Source organism: Mytilus californianus, unplaced genomic scaffold (assembly GCF_021869535.1).
Source record: "Mytilus californianus isolate M0D057914Y unplaced genomic scaffold, xbMytCali1.0.p SCAF_5, whole genome shotgun sequence".
NCBI classification, from domain to species: Eukaryota; Metazoa; Mollusca; class Bivalvia; order Mytilida; family Mytilidae; genus Mytilus; species Mytilus californianus.
This window is the reverse complement of record NW_026262701.1, coordinates 19,769,303-19,790,226: the sequence shown is the minus strand read 5'-3', so window position 1 is coordinate 19,790,226 and position 20,924 is coordinate 19,769,303. Positions and strand designations below refer to the sequence as shown.

General features: G+C 33.4%; 1 protein-coding gene and 1 long non-coding RNA gene across 2 annotated transcripts; one reads left to right on the top strand and one right to left on the bottom strand.

Moving 5' to 3' along the window:
- Positions 1 to 300: 300 nt before the first annotated feature.
- On the top strand, positions 301 to 2,235 carry LOC127702057 (uncharacterized). The gene is made up of 2 exons (XR_007982273.1): positions 301 to 350; positions 1,742 to 2,235. It is a non-coding gene; the product is annotated as an uncharacterized LOC127702057 (long non-coding RNA).
- A 2,991-nt stretch (positions 2,236 to 5,226) lies between these two features.
- LOC127701882 (L-methionine gamma-lyase-like) lies at positions 5,227 to 19,666 on the bottom strand. The gene is made up of 10 exons (XM_052205854.1): positions 19,662 to 19,666; positions 18,669 to 18,873; positions 16,709 to 16,867; positions 15,254 to 15,391; positions 11,866 to 12,035; positions 10,775 to 10,886; positions 9,906 to 10,019; positions 9,447 to 9,581; positions 8,946 to 9,091; positions 5,227 to 5,452 (listed from the first exon to the last, which is right to left on the bottom strand). Exons 1-10 carry the CDS (start codon positions 19,664 to 19,666, stop codon positions 5,365 to 5,367), a joined length of 1,272 nt encoding a protein of 423 aa, XP_052061814.1. The 3' UTR covers positions 5,227 to 5,364.
- Positions 19,667 to 20,924: the final 1,258 nt, after the last annotated feature.

Here is a 20,924-nt window from a genome sequence, read left to right as displayed (position 1 = left end):
ACCTAATCCCAAACATTGTGATCACTCTGACTGCGGCTATCTATGCATAAGTAAACAAAGCTTAAGGTTTTTCGAACTATCCAGTAAATGACCGCATTGATGATATTTCATGATATTTCGTGATATTTTATGTCAGTACAAAAGTGCACTTGATACGTAAACAGAATAACCTCCTGAACAGTTCATGTTAGGTACCAAAACATCTATAATGTAATACAGGTACTAATGAACAAAATTAACTTTGCTAAATATAAAAAATATAAATATCTTATTTCTTTACTAAAATGTAATTTTCCTTTTAGAATAATGGAGACAAAGAGAATATTATATTCAACTCTTGTTGTTGTCCTGTAAGTATTCATTACCATATAGATGATTATAATGTAGATTGTGACAGATGCCTAGAATGTTACACTCATATTTGAATCCAAATGAAAGATCCCGTTATTTTGTATAAGAAAGGAAAATTATTATTCATTCAATACTTTACAAATAGAAACTTTCAATGTTGTAAAATCTTCATGGAAGAAAAGCAACTGATAGATGAAGAACAAAGAACCGAAATATCTTTTGAAAATTGTTTTAACTGAGTATTGCATTTTTTAATGAAACAATCATATTATGTAAATTTTCCTGTTTTTCCTTTTTTCCAATTGACGGATGAGTTTTATTTCTTTCCTATATAAATGAATATTTTGTCCACGTGTTAATATATAGACATCAATAGTTAACAGTAGGTTTCCAAATATAATCTTATTTTCAAATACAGTAAGTTTTAAACTTATTCCTCCCATCACCTCGTCTAGAAGAGGATGATTTTTGCCCGAAAGAGGTCCAAGAAAGGTTAATCATTTATGTAAGGCTCAAATGGTTTCAAAAGAGAGGTAAAAGATACCAAAGGGTCATTCAAACTCATTAGTCGAAAAGAAACTGACAATGCCATGGTTAAAAGGCCGACAGACATACAATAGTACACAAAACACAATATAGAAAACTAAAGACTGAGCAACACGAACCCCACCAAAATCTTAGGGTGATCTCAGGTTCAACGGAAGAGTAAGCAGATCCTGCTCAACATGTGGTACCCATCGTGTTGCTCATGTAAGTACAAACCCGGTAATAAGTCTAATTCGGTAGGTCACATTCGGGGAAAAGGGGACGGGATTGTAGTGAAGACATTTAGAACATATCCGCGACCATATGTGAAACGTTTGATCTAACATGATCATGCTACAATTTTTTTCCAGTTGGTTGTTTAGGAAGAGCCACCCTTAACTAGTATTCCTAGTCATGGTATCAATATCACATTTTTTTTTAGTTTTGTTCTTCAAAAGCATTTCCATAGTTTTTTTGGACTTTCTTAAAGCATCGCAGGGTTGATTTTTATATTTATGAGAGATATAAGTCACTCTGATGCATTAATGTCTGGGAGCGTCATGGATATAATGGACGTAATCGGCGTCTCGTGTTTTCCCTAATCATATCTAATCACGTGCACGTGCTTTGTTGAAGTTACATAAGCACTAGTTAATTCCAATTAAAAGATTTCAAAAGTAAATTCAAATGAGATGTTTTAAAGAACATTATGTAAGTTTAACTATACAGTAGTGGTAAGAAAATGATCAGAGTATAGGTAATCAAATTAGAATCCTACATCCGATTTCTTAATGATATTTCAGTTAGGAGTTTCTTCCAGATGACACGTAGTTGCATGCTTTTATCAATTCAAATCCTTTTACAGGTTGAACATGAGTCTTGTTGTAACAAGTAAAGAACAAGCTGACAGTGTACAGCTTAGGCTTAATAATCCTGAATTAGATCTTCTCTTGTCCCTGATTCAATTAGAAATTGACAACAAACCTGAAATGCCAGGGTCAAGTGACGAGATTCTACCACAAAAGAAATGGAGTCGACCTCAACACAGAATATCTCGTCAATACTTGCTTCAACTTCTAAGATCCCGAGGCTACCATGTTAGACTGAATGGGAAACGAGATAATTAACAATTATTTGTGTAGTTTTTGTAAATATTTTTTTTATTGTTTATGTAATACATCACTTTTATAGAATGTTTTTTTTAAAGATTGCCACAATATCGAAGGGAACATTTCATCTGATTTTTTACTCTATTTTACGACTCTTTTTTTGTTAAAACGACCAATGTCATGAGTGCACGAAGACAAGTTGATATTCAACTTATGTTTATTTAAAATTATTAAAGGAAATGAAAACGTTTGTCAAGATCTTCATCATCTAATGTCAAGAAAACTAGCAAATACCTTAATATAGACTTTAAGATTTTTTTCTATCAACACCAACTTTCTAAAACATTTAGATATATTCACAGACAACCACTGAATGGGCTTCTTTCTTGGAACACCATGAACATATCTTCTGAACTCTATCCCTCTTTAATTTCGTTCAGTGTTAAAGTTTTTTTTTAGATTGAAAGATTTGTCAATATTTTTCTCATCCACATTGACTTTTTACCTTTGCTGGCATTCGGGTCTGATTTTCCAGCAATTCGTTTATAACATGTTGGTGGTAAATTATCGTTTATAAAATTGATTGTCTATCTATAATAATACAAAGGCACAAAACAACCTTTTATAACACTCGAATCATTCTATTATTTCCTTTATCGAGCTATTGTTCTCCATCGTACGTGATGAACGTTATAAGACAAATATGTATCGCGCACACTCAAATCATAATATACAACCCACCATTTTTTCATAAAATGTCCTGTACCAAGTCAGGAATATGGCAGTTGTTATCTACAGTCCGTTTCTATGTATGTTGGCGTTTGCTTTTGTTGAAGTTCAGTGTTTTAGTTGTTCTGTTGTTTTCTTCTTAAAGTTCTTATATGTGTTTCCCTCGCTTTTAGTTTGAAGTGTTTTGTTACAAAGGAAATGAAAGTCTATCTTTGTTTTGAAATCATTTAGACAATAAAAAACCTACACTTCATCCCCCGAGACACAATAAAAGGTAGCATACAATTTCGTCAAACAAGTTCAACATAAACCTTAACCTTGGATCATGTGAACATTAAACAAAATCGGAGGTGATATCAGATCCTCAGAAAGGGTGAGAGTATCCCACTTATAATACAGCATTTGTTGTATTAATTGTTTATTAATCAAACTAAGTGGTGACCGACATGAATTGTCATATCAAGATAAGGAAAAACAAACACCAAGTAAATATGTTTTTATCCATTTAGGATGCTCTCACATAACAAAAAATATGACCTGACCACCGACAAATTTGTCCTGGCCAAATACTCTGACAACTAGGAAAATGAAAAACACTTTTTTTGATTTCTTGAGCAACATTTGAAATATGTTAAGATTAAAACTTTTGTTTTCATGAATAGGAAAACAATGGAAAATTTCATTGAATTTAAAGAGTAAACAACTAACTTTGAACACCATAAACTTTGACTTGACCAATGCCCTAACCGATATGATTCAATGATTGTTAAGTTCTTCGTGGTTTTTGGTTGGCTTCGTGATGTTCAGTGTGGATTATTGTTTGGTTGTCAAGATGTTCTGTTTTATGATGTGGTCATGTTGTCCATCTTTCATTGGATTTATTGCTTTTGAACTTGGTATCTTCTCCCCTCTGTAATTCAATGAGTATAAGAAACTCATAGAAAAATTGTCTGAGAGTAAAACATCTGGCCCTGACCACCGTCAATAAACTCATCATAGATGAAGTTGAATAGCATTGAGAACTCAAAATTCCGAAAGGTTTTGCCGAATACAACTAAGGTTATCGATTTTTGGGGTAGAAAATCTTTAGTATTTTTGAAAAATCTCAATGTTTTGATTACAATTAGCTTATACTTATGACCATATCAATGATAATTCATGCTAACACAGAAGTGCTGACTACTGGGCTGGTGATAAACTCGGGGAAACCTCTTCCAGCAGTGGCATCAACACAGTGGTTGTTTAAAAACTAATCATAGATACCAGGATGGATTAAAACTTTGTACGTCAGACGCGCGTTTTGTCTACAAAAGACTAATCAGTGACGCTCGAATTAAAAAAGTTAACGAGACCAAATAAAGCACGAAGTTGAAGAGAAATTCCGAAAGGTTATGCCAAATAAAGCTAAGGATATCTGGGGTAGACAATCCTTAGTATTTCGACAAATCTCATTAAGTTTTGTTAACAGTTAATTTATAATTATGACCATATCGATGACAATCCATGTGAACACAGAAGTGTTGACTGCTTGGCTAGTGATACCCTCGGGGAAGAAACCCCACCAGCAGTGGTATTCATCATGAGGTTGTAAATAAACTCATCATAGAGACTTTGTCCTGACCAATACTGTGTCGAATGGAAAATTGCTCTTTTTTCTCAGAGGGTGGTGTTGAACTTTGATTACTATATCAAGATCGATTACTTTTTTCGATGACTCGAAGCGAAAAAAAAATATATGATGCACTAAAGTTAGTCTTTTCCACACTTCCAGGATTTATGTCTAGAATAAATTTCTGTGCTGTAATCACTCCAGTTCCCATCTAAAAATTCGAAAGTTTGCTTTTTACACTATATAAGTATTCAGATGTATATTACAATTAAGATACTATAATCGAAACAATGATAAAAAAAATTCTGTCAATCGTGTATTTACTGCACTGAAGATCTGACACCTAGTAATATGTATTGACCATACCTCCGGTAAATCTATAAGTTGTTATGATGTTATAATGAAGCTTCATTACTATCACGTATATGATAACGTGACATCTTACAAAAGTAGATTAAAGAATAATTCCTTCTGATAGTAATTCAGCAAGAAAGGCAAAAGATACCAAAGGGATATTCAAACTTATACGTCGAGAATAAACTGACAACTGGCAACATACGAAAAAAGACGAAAAGACAAACAATAGTACATAAAACACAACATCAAAAACTAGAATATGATCAACACGAACCCCACCAAAAACGGGAGTGATCTCAGGTGCTACAGAAGGCTGAGCAGATTCTTCTTCACATATGGCACCCGTCGTGTTGCTTATGTAAGTTCAAACCCGGCGATAAGTCGGTAGGTAGGTCACATTTGGATAAAAGAAGAGGAAATTGTGGTTATGAAAATTGGAACATATCCGTCGTCATCTGTGAAACAGATATTCCCTAAGGGTCAACCAACCCGTGTATTCCATGACGGTCGTAAACAAGTAATGGTCAGTTTGCAGTAAAAATTCCATTGTTATCAATGAATATTTATTAAAGTATAAGCAATGTTACAAAAATGTTCATATATATTAAAAAAACATATTCATATAAAATATCTAAGACACTTTGTTACAAATCATCAGATGTGTGATTTCACTTATTCGCTCCTTTAAGTCTCAGCACAAAGACTTTCAGGGATTTTATCCAGGGCTTGTTTGAAATCAGCAATTAAGTCGTCTGGGTCCTCGATACCAATACTAAAATTAAACAAAGATAGAAAAGAGGCGTTAGCTTCCAAATATGAATACCCCGATTAATATATTTCTTAACCCAACATAACAATCATTCACAGATATAATTAAATGTGTACATTTCTAAGAAACAACGAGTTTTTGCTACAAACGCTAAATAGTTTTAACTACGGAGATTACCTAGCCATATCAATAAAAAAAAATTCTCATACACGAATGAAACTTGACACGTTCTACGTCATTTGGTGACTACTGGTGGAGAGTTGTCTCATTGGTAATCATACCATATCCTCTTATTTTTTTTATATATTTGGTATTTAAGGATGTACTTAGGTCAGATTTAGGGATTTGTGTAAGATTTTCAGACTCCTTGGTTTTTTTCCTACGATACAGGGTAAAATAGTTTGCCCCATAACACCCATTTTTCTTTTCATATAAGACTTTAATAGCTCATAAATGGTCATTAAAATTTAAGCAAAATCAAGATTTCTTTTCTTTCGATTTGAGACCCAAATAATACTAATGTAAATATAAGGTAATTTATATTTGAATAAAAAAGAATGACCCATAGAAGCGATATTTGTTACTAATCAACAATACAAAATCTTATATGCAAAAGAGTTTTACTATTATTGTTTGAAGTTGACTATCATGCATTTCATTTTTTTTTTGTATGTTCATTCAAATATCTCATTAAAAGGCTTTATTTCTTAGTTTAAGCTGATATTTTGCAATACATTTTAACTTTACATATTTCGCTCCTATATGTAATTTCTAGTAACACGGTTTAGACTGTGTTAAGCAATATTTGCAAAATATCGTTTCTATGAGACTGTCATACAAGTGAGAGGTTCAGCTAGCTAAAAAAACAAGGTTTAATCCACCATGTTCTACATAAGGAAATACCTGTACCAAGTCAGGAATATGACAGTTGTTTTCCAATCGTTTGATCTGTTTGAGCTTTTGATTTTGCAATTTTATAAAGGACTTTCCGTTTTGAATTTCCCTTGGAGATCGGTATTTTTGTTATTTTACTTTTAAGATCTCAAAGGAAAATATGTATAACATAAAAATTCGATATCCAGAACTGAAATATATTATATTAAAGACATAAGAACACAGTTTTCATTTCTTTTATTGGATTTGTTGCTTTTGAACTTGGTATCTTCTCCCCTTTGTAATTCATTGAGTATAAGAAAAACATACTAAATATATTCTAGGGGTAAAACATCTGGCCCTGACCACCGTCAATAAACCCATCATAGATGAAGTTGAATAGCATTGAGAACTCAAAATTCCGAAAGGTTTTGCCAAATACAACTAAGGTATCGATTTTTGGGGTAGAAAATCCTTCGTATTATTGAAAACTCTTTGTTTTGATTATAGTTAGCTTATAGTTATGACCTTATCAATGATAATTCATGCTAACACAGAAGTGATGACTACCGGGCTGGTGATACCCTCGGGTGAAACCTCCTCCAGCAGTGGCATCAACACAGTGGTTGTAAAACAAAAATCATAGATACCAGGATGGATTAAAACTTTGTAAGTCAGATGTGCGTTTTGTCTACAAATAACTAATCAGTGGCGCTCGAATTAAAAAAGTTAATAAGACCAAATAAAGCACGAACTTGAAGAGAAATTCCGAAAGGCTATGCCAAATAAATGGGTGGAGATGAAAAGAGTTTTTCAATTTTTTTTTGTCCATTTTTTGCACCAAAAATATATGTATATGTAACTTATTAACCGCTTAATGTGTCCCCCTGCCTGCAAATATTACCTTCCTTCACTACACTTCGTCAACAACTCAGATTCATGGTCAGGAATCTGAACAGGATTATTATCCCCTGTTATTTTCCACTAGCGATATGTCACAGATAACAGACAACCCATATGCTTGTAACAATTACATCACAAGAATTGATTCAGCGGTAAGGGTGAGTACGTTTTCAATGATGATTTCATGTGCATGATTATTACATATGGAAGTAATTACTGCAGAGAAACGCTACGCAGAAATCCACCAAATTTGACCAAAAAAACAGCCATTATTACGACTTCGTAGTCTATTATCCCTCATTAGGAAGATGTACATATATTTAAAACATTTTGTAAAATTGTTTTTTTATTCCCGGAATCGCAGCTTATGATTTTAATATTGTAAGTATATAGTCCTTCAATTTTGAATTTAATACATGTATGCTTCTAAAATACGTCTTATGGTAACAAAAAAAAAATTGTTAGGTAAACATTAATGAGACTGCAATTGATTTTTGCAAAATAAACTATAAAACAAAATATAGTCAACGATAAAAGTCTCTAATGTCTCTATTAGGTCTAAATATAAATATATTAACTCACGACTGACATGTAGTAAAAATTCAGTAAATAGTGACACAAAGTAGTTGCTATTCTCAATGTGTTAGAATCTAGTAACTGCATGTCAACAATAACTATACAATGGAGATTTTCCTTCCTCAACACTGCATTTGTAATTATGAATAAAATGAAATTCAGGTAACAATCAGTGAGACAGCAAACAAATAACACTGTTGGGTTGATTTACGTATACTGAATATCACCGTTTATCCATGGCCTCATTAAAATATTGCTTGACAGGGCCGTTTTATATAAAGCACGCATTTACTGAAATAAAGTTACTAAGTAATTGATATTGACATCATGATTTTTTACTTTCCTGAAGTAGGTTCCTATGTTTTTAACAACGTTTCAGAACGCTACGCGATGGACAGTGATGAGCACAATTTTCGCAATTCACATAGTAAGTGTATGCATGAATTTCAATAACAAAACAATGAAGCATACCTGATCGTGTTTTCAAATTGTAGACAAGTGGATTGATATACAGGTTATTGAATGATGCGGTATACGTCAATGAGACAATATCCAAATCTTTTTTACATTGGATGCGCACCTGGTGCAGAAAATTGGTACCGTTAATGGTATTACTACTACTGGCTCGATGCCTCTGCTGGTGGATTGTTAGTAACCGATGGTATCACCAGCCCAGTAGCCAGTACTTCGGTACTGGCATGAAAATACAGATACATGTATTGCATTTGCTGTTACAAAATTTTGGAAACTATTTCAAACTTAGGAATAAATCTCCTTCATGCAAAGCTCTGATTCCTTGCCCGGCTTTGGCTATACTTTTTTATTTTTTTATTTATAAGCTCTTCATTATTTGGATAAGTTTTGGATTTTCAAATACTTTTACCTCGAGCATCACTGAAGATACATTTATTGTCGAAATGCTCATTTGGCGCAGTAAAATTGGTACCGTTAATGTTATTATATATTCGAGAATTAATTGTCTCATTGGAAAATAAAGACAGGAGGATCTTAAATCTTTCAACATATTAGTTACCTTCATATACAATGTATAACACATATTTATGAAAAACCCCACAATAAAAACTTAGAAAAAAGGAGAAAAACTTTTCCACAATATGACAACTTTTGGATATGCGATATTCACCTTATTCTAACCATTCCATCTGTTATTCCTCCACTTCTTCTGTCTTCATCTGACATTAACATTGGTCCATGAGTCATAGTAGCCGGGTGTTGTATTAGACTTTCTACGCCACCTAAAGACACTGCAAGCTGTACAATCCTTAGATTCTTGAGGAATAAAAAAGAAATTGGTGATAAAGATGACATATATAAAGCTTTTAATTCTAAACCACAAGTGATGTACATTATCATTACTTTTGTCTAATTCAAGGATACTATGGTATAGAACTTTTAATACGATGATATCTAACGCGTTGAAGTTTCTTCTTCAAAACATAATATGTGATTTCGGTTTTTCTTCTTTCCTTAAATGTTTTTTAGTTTTCGATTTTTTAGCTATTTTTGTTTTTATGATATTGCTTTTGTGTATCTTTTCTGAAGGAATTGATATTTGCAATCTTTATCTAAATGGTTTTGATTTGCCATTCTTGCAAATAGGTAATAATTATGATAAGTATAGTACCTCAGCTAATATTCTTCCTCCTCCCAGTCCCCCTTTGGCCTCTACCGACATCATGCCACTAAAGGATTTCATCTGTTTCTTAGCAATCTGATGATGAGGATGCGACTCTAGTCCAGGATACAATACATAATTTATCTTAAAAGATATGTACACAAATGTAAATTTGCATAATGTGTAATATATTTAAACTAGAAATGACAATCCAATATGAAATATGTTTTATATAAAATAAGGAGATGTGGTACAATTGCCATTTGTTATGCATATTTTTCTTGACTTGCGTTATGCAGATACACCTCTCAGCCTATTGTTTTTTGAAAATGAATCTGTTATATGAACATTCTTAATATTGATTTTATATTCGGTAAAGAGTTACCGGATACATTGGTATATCCTCATCAAATTCTTTAATTTGGGTACTTAAACTCATATCAATATGATACAACTCATGACATTTACCTTTGGATGTTTCTCAAGGTACTTTGCTACCTTCATTGCATTTGAACTATGACGTTCCATTCTCAATGGTAATGTTTTAATACCCCTCAGCAATAAACTGGCATCATGTGGAGACTGAAAAATTAATCACGTAATGAAAAACTTACATTTGATTAAAATTATATATTGCATTATGGTTAACAAAAAAGATTTTCAATTTGAATAAAAACTAAATATAATACTCTCTTCATGTAACTGCAGAACCGTAGCTCTTAGGTCATTGACAATTTGTGGACCATAGAGCTACGGATTTTTCCTATTTTAAAACGTTCTGAATTGCGACCCAGGTTTACGTCGCACTTATTTCCAGAAATTTCATTGTTTATTACCCGTGTGTAGCTTGTCAATGTATATAGTTCGTTTCGTTAGATATTTCTCTTTGATATGAGGTTCCTATTTATGCTTGAGTATTCATTTTCTTTTGTATATGTCTCTGCCTATTTCGTTCAGCCATTTTAGATCTCGTCGTGGGGTAATCAAAAACATGAATATCGCTGACTTAGTTGTTTTGAAATTCATAAACCTATTTATCTTTCCTTTCGAGTGTTCCTGATACAACTTCAGGCCTCTGTTTTGATTGGTAATAACGGGACCTTTATCTTTATTCCTTGGTGTATGTGTTTTTTAATGCATAAAAGAAATTTAATGAGACATCGCGACTAGCTTATTTTGATAAACTCATAAGTTGGGACCTCACTATAAAGATTAGTGCTCTCGTGAAATCCACAAATTTGACTTACATTCAATTAAGTGAATGTCAAAAACTCTTATGAAAAACTCGGCATACATTCAGTTACATGAGTGATTACATAAAGTGATTTAACACTTACAAGACTGGCTCCTAATGTTGTTTGGTATCTGATCGTTGTCTGCCAAAGTTCCACGCTACTGAATGTCAAACTACCTGCTATCAAATCACTGTGTCCGCCTAAATATTTCGTGCTTAAAATACATCAACTTTAATTAAACCCTTTTGTAATATTTCAAATAATGTGCAAAATGCTTACTTTTCATTTCATATATAAGCCATCTATGTGAAAGAAGAAGAAGAAGAAGAAGAAGAAGAAGAAGAAGAAGAAGAAGAAGAAGAAGAAGAAGAAGACGAAGACAACGCCATGGCTAAGAATGAAAAAGACAAACAGACAAACAACAGTACACCTAACAACATAGAAAACCAAAGACTGAGCAACACAAACCCCACAAAAAACTGGGAGTGATCTCAGGTGCTCCAAAAGGTAGGCATATCATTCCCCGCATGTGGCACCCGTTGTGTTGCTCATGTAAGTACAAACCCGGTCATAAGTCTAATTCGGTAGGTCACATTCGGGAGGAAGGGGACGATATTTGGGACATATCCATCGTCATCTGTGAAACAGATATTCCATAACGGTCAACCAACTCGTGATTGCGTCCGTAAAATTTACGAATGGAGGATTTTTACTTCACCACTTGGAACTCTTTAATAATTTCCTTATGAGCATGTATGAATGTTATAAAAAAATCAATAGTACTCGAAAATTATTCCATTAGTCCCAGAATTTTATAACAGGTTTAAGAGTGTTATGTAACTTCGTATTTTATTTGGCCGTCCAACTTTTTTTATTCGAGTCCCATTAATGAGTCTTATGCGCGTATGGCATTTCAAACTATGAGCCTTATAAGTTTTGTGAGTTTTAACAACCATTGGGTCGATGCTCCTACTGATAGACGTTTTGTCCCTAAAGATATCACCAGCCAAGACGCCAGCACTTGTTTGTTAGAATTTCTGTTTTCAACGCTCTTCAACTTTGTATTTGATTTGGCCTTCAAACTGTTTGATTCTAGTGTCACGTGTGAGTCTTATGTTAACGGAACGCGCAACTGGTATTCCAAATTGTAAGTATGTTATCTTGAATTTAAGATCATTTGGTGGCATACTTACCAACTGTGCATAGATATATCAATTCCATATTTAATAACAGGCTGAAGATAGGGACTAGCAAATGTGTTATCTACCATTGTCAATATATTTCTAGATTTTCCCAATTTTCCAAATTCTTCCAGGTCTAGGATAGCCATATTTGGATTACAAGGGGTTTCACCGTACAACATCTGAAATAACCTTTGCATTTAAAAGTATATTGAATTGAAGCAAAAAAGATGCCTAGTATAAGAATCGAACTGTATTGACAATCTGGGAGTTGTTTCGCTTCGTAAACAGGCTTAATAAAGTTAAAATTTAATAACACTTTTAGATATTTGGATGGTATATTGGCTCTCAATAATGACGACTTCAGTATGTACACTTAAGAGATTTATCCTGCCGAACTGACTTTAAATAAAGATAATACTAACAATGAACACTGCCCTTTCCTGGATCTTGATATCTATATCTTTAACGGGAAGCTTAATACCAAAATTTATGATAAAACGGATGATTTTTCATTTCCTATTGTTAATTATCCATTTTTAGATGGTGACGTTCCCTTGTCACCATCTTATGGTGTTTATATATCTCAACTTGTTCGATTTGCTCGTGTATGTAACAACGTATTTGAATTTGACGAAAGAAATCTCTGTATTAATGAAAAATAACACACCAGGGTTTTCGATATCACAAACTAGTCAAAACATTTACTAAATGTTATCATCGGTACAAGGACATCATTCGTAAATATAAATCAACATGCAGACATCTTATACGTTCAGGTATTTCACATCCAATCTTTTATGGTAAAATACTTTACAAAGCAAAAAAATGTCGGCTTTCATCCCAAAAGCTAACAAAACCTTTAAACAGACTAATTCAGAAGGGATATAGTTACGATACTGTTGTCAAGTCATTAAGAATGGCATATTTTGGTACTAATATTGATTCACTGATAGGGTCTTTGCATCGGAAATAAACACATTTATTCTAAAACCAGTTGTTGGCATGATACGGGCTATGTTCTTCTCATATATTTTATGATGGTATGATACTAAACCCCTAACGGGAGGGATTGTGCTTGATTTTCATATGATGAAGACATAATCTTTCAATCAGTTTAATTGAGGTCTGGAGCTGGCATGTCAGTAACTGCTAGTAGTCCTTTGATTATTTATGTATCATTGTCATTTTCCTTAGTTTCTTTTGTTACCTATTCTGACATCGGACTCGGACTTCATTTCAATTGAGTTTTACTGTGCGTATTGCTGTGTGTTTCTTTATTCTACATTGGCTAGAGGTATAGGGGAGGGTTGAGACCTCACAAAACATATTTTACCCCGCCGCATTTTTGCGCCTGTCCCAAGTCAGGAGCCTCTTGCCTTTGTTAGTGTTGTATGTTTTTCTAATTTTAGTTCATTTATATTTTTTGGAGTATGACTTCCATTTTCACTGAACTAGTACGCATTTTTATTTAAGGGCCAGCTGAAGCACGCCTCCGATTGCGGGATTTTCTCGCTCCATTGAAGACCCATTGCTGGCTTTCGGCTGTTATCTGCTCTTTGGTCGGGTTGTTGTCTCTTTTTGACATATTCCCCATTTCTATTCTCAATTTTACTCTGTACTTGGAGATACTTAGAATTGGTTCTGTTATGATATTTATAAGTCAGAAATACTATACAAAGTTTTCTTGCTTAAATTAGTCCGTGTTTTAAATATTAAACCTTCCACATGAATTAATAGTAGTTTCTCTTTGAAAAATGATTGAAATGAATCTAAAACTCAATTGGCAGATGCAAAACTAAGATTTTCCTAAAAAAATAAATTGAGGAAAAACTGTATATCTCCAATGTATTACGAACAAAAATATACAAAATCATTGTGTTTAAGACTATAAAAGTTATGTACACAAAGTGGAAACCCTCCAACTAGAACGCTGCAGCTAATTTCAATGCTGCTGAAAATAAGGTTCGACATCTGGAAAATCAGCAAAAGGTCTGAAATAAATTAGACGACTACAGCGGACAATCAAAAACCTCAGTCGACGAAAACAGACAATAGCATGGTCAAAATGTACAAAAGACAATTAGCATTCCACAAACACTACACAGAAAACAAAAATTGAGAATCTCGAACAATCAATAACCGGGGATGATCCGGAAGACAGTCAGCTGATGCTTCAACAGCACACCTGTCGTATTGCTCACACTCATGGTATGTTAAAATCCAGAACAACTTGTGAAAATGAGGATGGACATCCGATTTCGACAAATGAAACATATATTCCTGGCTATCCGGGAAACAGATAGTCTAAAGAGGTCAACGAAATTCAGGTGTCATGAGTAGTAAAACAACTGTCGACGAAAGGAATCCAATTTTAGCCTTGAACCCTTATCTCAATAGCTTCCTAGAAAGAAGCAATCTTCAACTAATAAATCCATAAGGGAAAAGTACGTTCTGGAATATCGTATCAACTAGGAGATATATAATCCTTATGCAATTACTCGGATGTTGCTACATTAAATTTGATACTAGTAGTTAGGAATGGGAAAAAGAAGTCATCTATTTTGTCAAAACGTTTAGTTTTCAATCTACTCTCAATGTTAATTTCTAAGTGTCAATTTCTATAAAATCAATTACGTAAAGTCTCCCTCGAAAAATAGAGAAATAAGTCGATGTGAAAAGGATTACAGTTGGTTTCCGTATGAATGTTGAATGACCCTTCCAATTTCAAATATCTTGCTGGAATCTGTGTTCTTTTTAAAGTATACATTTACCTTAAGAAACAGAGGCAACCGTCACGGATATTCAAAACGTGCTAATCCATTTCGAATAACCAAAAATAGAGAAACAATGAGGGTACCGTACGAATTCCAAACGAAACGACAGAGGATACGTCAATAGGGAATACGTCTCCTGTTAAAGAGGGGCAAAAGATACAAAAGGGACATTCAGACTCATAAGTCGAAATAAACTGACAACACCATGTCTAAAAAAGAAACAGACAAACAGACAAACAACAGTACACAAAACGCAACATAGAAAACGAAAGACTGTTATGCATACACCACTCCAATCCACCACCCGCAATGCAAATCCAGACGCAGTTAAAGACACTATTGTTAAATTTCATACCAGACGACTTTTCTGATGTCTTGAGATCTAAGACTACAAAAACACGTCTCCCGTATTTGCGACATAAGCACATCGTATCGTTAATTCGTGGTAATGCGTAGACTTGTGTCGATTATTTTAATCGATCTTTTTCTTTACCCTGCCGGGGGAGTTTTTTTTAGCTAGAATCATACCCCTGTTCATGAAGTATGTATAGCTGGATCATGATCGAGATTGATATTCGAAAAACTTAAATCGTCATGTTTGTCATTTTCCTTTTCCCATATACCTTTGTATTTGGCTTGATCTGTTTCGTGTATTCTTCTACAGAACTTCCTGCTTGGACAAAGGAAACTTCTATGTTGAACTTCGGAAACATGTTTACTGCTATGTCGTATATTCCGCTGTATACTGGATTACAAATTATCTGAAATTTTGATTATAATTATTTGATTATTATCATTATTATTATTATTATTATTATTATTGATTGTAGCGTCATGATTTTAATGATATTTCGATGTAAAGCTACACGGATAGAGTGTGCATGAAATTGGACACGTTGACAGTCCCCTGATGGATTCATTTTTCTAAATGCATCTATAATCATTGTTATTTCAAAACTTAAATCGTTGCAAACGTTCAGTTAAATACTATTATAAATATTAATTATTGTACAAGATCATTGTTTTCAAGAGGAAGTCACCTTGATACGAAAAGACCTGTTTAAACATTTATATACGTCACACGCAAACAGATTCATGATGTTTTTTTCTCAACTGAGTTAAATATACATTATAGGCTTATTGTTTTTATTGGTATAAATATTGATTTTGTTATCAGTAAATTAATTAACTAATATTTTTGTTATACACATAAGCACTTTAACGGTACTATAATCTGTCTATACCTTTACTTTGGCATTGCACAAGGTCATGTTTTTCTCTGACTTTTAATGACGTCTTAATACTAAATCCATTTAATGTTGGATGTGCACTAATATTTTAGCCTTAGATACATGATTTTTTTATAAGTTATAATTGGCTTTGAACTAGCTGTCAGTAACTGCGAGTACTCTCAGATCTGTACTTAGTGTCTTTTTGTTGTTAGGGAAAAGGGATGTATAAATACCATGCCACGTCCGGTCTGTGTTTATGTTTGATGGTTCCTGCTTTGTATCGATCTGATGAGTTAAGCCTTTTTCAACTGATTTTATAGTTTGTTACACCACTGTCACAGGTTAGGGAAGGGTTGAGCGCTCACAAACATATTTAACCCCGCCACATTCTTTATGTGCCTGTCCAAAGTCAGGAGCCTGTAGTTCAGTGGTAGACGTTGTTTCTTGTCAGTCATATTTGTTTTTCGTTAATTGTTTTGTTATTAATTAGGTCGTTAATTTTCTCAATTGAATTGGTTCATATTTTTCATGTCGGGGCCTATTATAGCCGACTATACGGTATGGGTTTTTCTCATTGTTGAAGGCCTTACGATTGAATATAATTGCTTACGTCCACTTTATTTGAATGTTGGTGGATATTTGTCTCATTGGCAATCATACCTCATCTCCTTATTTTTATATTGTCAGTTTGCACACAATGACTCTCTAGATGTACCTTCATATGCATGATCAAAGAACAGCTGTTGGAAAATAAAAAAACATACGAAGTAGGAAAACAAAAAAAGGTTGAATAATACAACAAAATTTGCATTACGCGAGTTGTAGCATTATATATAATATACTTACAATGTGATCCCCTGATTTCAGAAAGCAGAACAAAGCTGTGCTGATTGCTGACATCCCTGTATTAAACACAAGAGTACCCTTTCCTCCTTCTATTACATTGATAGCTGCTTGAACGGAATCGCATGTAAAATTGTTCAGCCTGGAATATATGTAACCACCCTGAAAAAAACGAAGGAGTACAGAAAAATAAAAACCATACTTATCCAGCATTGTATATTCTATCCAACCATAAGGTCTGAAAAAAGGTCTGTTTATAAATATTTCCCCCTCCCTTATGTATTAATTTACAACCAGTGAAATAGTTAAACAAAATTGGGATGGCGGTTTTAAAAAAGAGAAACGACACCATGGGGGGCATTCAAAAATCATCAGCCTAATAAAAACAGACAATATCATGGCCAAAAATAAAAACGACGAAAGTTAAACAACGATAACAAAAACTATCTAGAAAACCAAAGACCGAGAAGCACGAACACTACCGAAAACCGGTGGTGAACTTAATGATTCGCTTCAGTTAAATAGTTTTATGTTTTAAATGTAGTTTTTGGTGGGGTTCGTGTTGCTCAGTCTTTAGTTTTCTATGTTTTGTTTTGTGTACTGTTGTTTGTCTGTTTGTCTGTTGGTATTTTTCTTTTTTAGCCATGGCGTTGTCAGTTTATTTTCGACTTATGAGTTTGCATGTCCCTTTGGTTTCTTTCGCCACTCTTTAGGAGACATAACGGTAAAAATGTTGTGACCAAGAAACGCAAAAAAAAAGGTATGCAAAAACAATGATTTGGTAAGTTCCATTGTAGTAGACATCTTAGACATTTACATTTATAAGGATATAATTAAGCAACATGGGAGATATTTCCAAATAATATTCTTGGACTTACATATTTCGTATGCTAAAAACATATATAAACATATCAAATCATAAAGTGTAAAACGATAGACAAATCTTTTCAGTATGTTATATTCATTTAACTAGCATCAACTACAGTCCTGTCCGAGCTCAGATTAAATCCTTAGGTTTACGGCGTCTTTGAAACTCTTGGTAGATAACAAAACGTCGCCGTAATATTCTTGCTTTCCGTTCTTTTTCAAGAAATTTATTTTATAACAACAAGATATGTTTTATAAAATATAATGTACAGGTGAATTCATATTGAAAATTATGCAAAACGCATGAGTAGTGTAAATCCTATTTTATGACACTCCGTGTAAATTGAGATAACACAAACAAAGATGTTATCTCCGTCGGGTTTTATAAATTGTATGACCTTTTTCTGGTATGAATAATCAAGAATCAAAATGAATTTATCGATGTATACTATGGTTTTAAACTAAATAAATGTTTATAACAGCTTTGATTGTGTCTGTTTGCTTTTGTTCATAACATTTTGAGATTCGGGTTGATTTAGAGATTGACATATAACATGTACAAATAGACACCTGTTTATTGTTGTAGACTGTAAGTTGCCCTATAGATGATATATAACATGTACAAATAGAAACCTGTTTATTGATGTAGACTGTATGTTACCCTATAGATGACATATAACATGTACAAATAGACACCTGTTTATTGATGTAGACTGTAGGTTACCCTATAGATGACATACCGGTATAACATGTACAAATAGACACCTGTTTATTGATGTAGACTGTAGGTTACCCTATAGATGACATACCGGTATAACATGTACAAATAGACACCTGTTTATTGATGTAGACTGTAGGTTACCCTATATATGACATACCGGTATAACATGTACAAATAGACACCTGTTTATTGATGTAGACTGTAGGTTACCCTATAGATGACATACCGGTATAACATGTACAAATAGACACCTGTTTATTGATGTAGACTGTAAGTTGCCCTATAGATGCGTTATGGTTATTAGTTGCGTTCGGTGGTTGTCTCATTGACGTTTAACCCACATCTCGTTTTGTTCATATTACTATCTATACTCACCTCGTCCAATATTTTCAGGTAATCATCCACTGACTTGAGTTTGTATGTCGAGGCGTGATATATCGGAGGAACCAATGGCTCTGTAGAAGGCCCACCGTCAAATACGAATCGAGCAGATGTTGCCACTGTATCCATAGAAACATTCTCTAAGTTTAACCCATGCAAACCTCGTTCTAATGTAGTTAACGGTGGCTGCCATTTTCGACTTGAAAAATAAGATGAAAAAGGATTTGTTATTTATAATATACGAAATAAATCGTGCATGTTCATGTATGGTGTCTACGTAAAAGTAAACTACATATGTCATTTGATGTGATAACATACTCGAATTGAAAGAGTAACGGCCCCACCAGAAACAATCAATAAAAAAATATATAAGATACAATAAAACTATTCAAATTCCTCCCGTCTACAGCAACCTTAGGCCTGTAAGACCTTGCAAAATGCAATTTGAATTCGTTGATACATATTTCTACAAACTCGTTATTTATATATATACGGATTAAAATCGTTATGTTTACAATTCTTTTAAATAAGTGATGATTATTGTAAAGCATTCATTATAATGAACTAAATCGAAACAATAACGATTATCTACTTATTATCTACCTACTATTTTAATGTGTAGTAATAAAGGTTATATTGATCATAAGTAAAGTCTAACGTTTGATCATTTGTCAGGTTTTATGGAATTCCTCATTTTTGAATTTACCTTGGAGTTCGGTATTTTTGTTGACACCTTTATACAACATGCTATCGTTGCAAACGAGTATTTCATTTTAATAGAGACTGTGAAGAGCATTTCAAAGTTTTGTCAATCTATCCATTCGACTTCACTTATTTCTTCGCGATTTACCAAACGAAAAAAGTATTGGGACCACTAATAGTTTTTTTTATATATCGTGTACGTGTATATAGATAATGTATCTTATGGCATTATTCATTACGGAAAAAAGTGAACTATGATATACAAAATAACGGGACAAATCCTACCTCATTGTGGACAGATTATCCAAATATGTTATTACTGATATTAAATGTATTTGCACACATATATACTATAGATAAAGATATCTATGTCATGGGGATTCGTATTGCATGTACCTGACTACCAATAATTATGTCTTTTACAATATGTTAATGTATGTATGGATGGATGGATGTACATGTATATACATGTATGGATGGAATGATGGATGGATGGATGGATGGATGGATGGAGGGAGGGAGGGAGGGAGGGAAGGATTCATATTTTGTCATGTCGGGGCCTATAATAGCAGACTATAAATTATGGGTTTTAGTCATTGCTGAAGACCGTACGGTGACCTTTTTTTGCTTAAACCTTATTCTATAAAAAATTTAAAATCCGTACGTTGATTTGTTTTTAAATTTATTTCTTTTAAGTATCAAACAGCATATACATTATATAAACATCAACAACTACAAATATTCATTTATAATATACAAAAAAGAGGTATTTAATTACGAATAAAAAGATAAGTGAGGTAAAACATTAACCCAACGACAAAAACAGTCTTCCACAATAGACAGATGTATATACAATATGTCATGCTAAATATCTTCCCGAGTATTAGCTGTGGAACCGTAACTCTGATGGTCTATATGATATTTCTTTGATTTGTGCAAACCATAGATTTATGGTCCGCAAATTGTCAAAAAATATCACAAGAACCTAAGAGCTACGGTTCCGCTGCTACCCGAGTATTTAAAAGTGAGTAAATTAAACAGAAACCATCAAAAATCTGCCATAAATACTAAATTCTCCAAATAACGAAAATCATTAAGATATGACAAACGACAACAACTGGCGAGGTTCCTAACTTGGAACATGCATTTGAAAAGTTGGTGGGTTGAACTAGTTTTATTTAGGTCTCAACCCCACTCATCTATCAGTAGACTGAAAAAACGTCATTAAAATATCATACAATAAAAATAAGTATTGTATAAAGCAGTTATCTCTTAAATAACAATAGATATCAAAAACAGCAAATAGATATAATTTTAAAAGCTGGAAGCAAATACCAATTTTTATTAAAGACCCACAAGTGGAATCAGACTTCCCAGGTTAGGGGGGGGGGGGGAGTGTTTGACGCCAACAAACTAGTTTAACCCCGCCACATTCTGTATGTGCCTGTCCTAAGTCCGGAGCCTGCAATTCAGGTTGTCGTTTGTTGCTGTGTAACATATTTGTTTTTCGTTCATTAGTTTGTACATAAATTATGCCGTTAGTTTTCT

Excerpts from the sequence above, each read along its gene's own strand:
- LOC127701882 (XM_052205854.1), bottom strand. Across the intron at positions 10,887-11,865 it reads GATATATCTATGCACAGTTG|CACGAAATATTTAGGCGGAC; the intron begins GTAAGTATGCCA and ends ATGTATTTTAAG. Across the intron at positions 9,582-9,905 it reads ACCTTGAGAAACATCCAAAG|ATAAATTATGTATTGTATCC; the intron begins GTAAATGTCATG and ends ATATCTTTTAAG.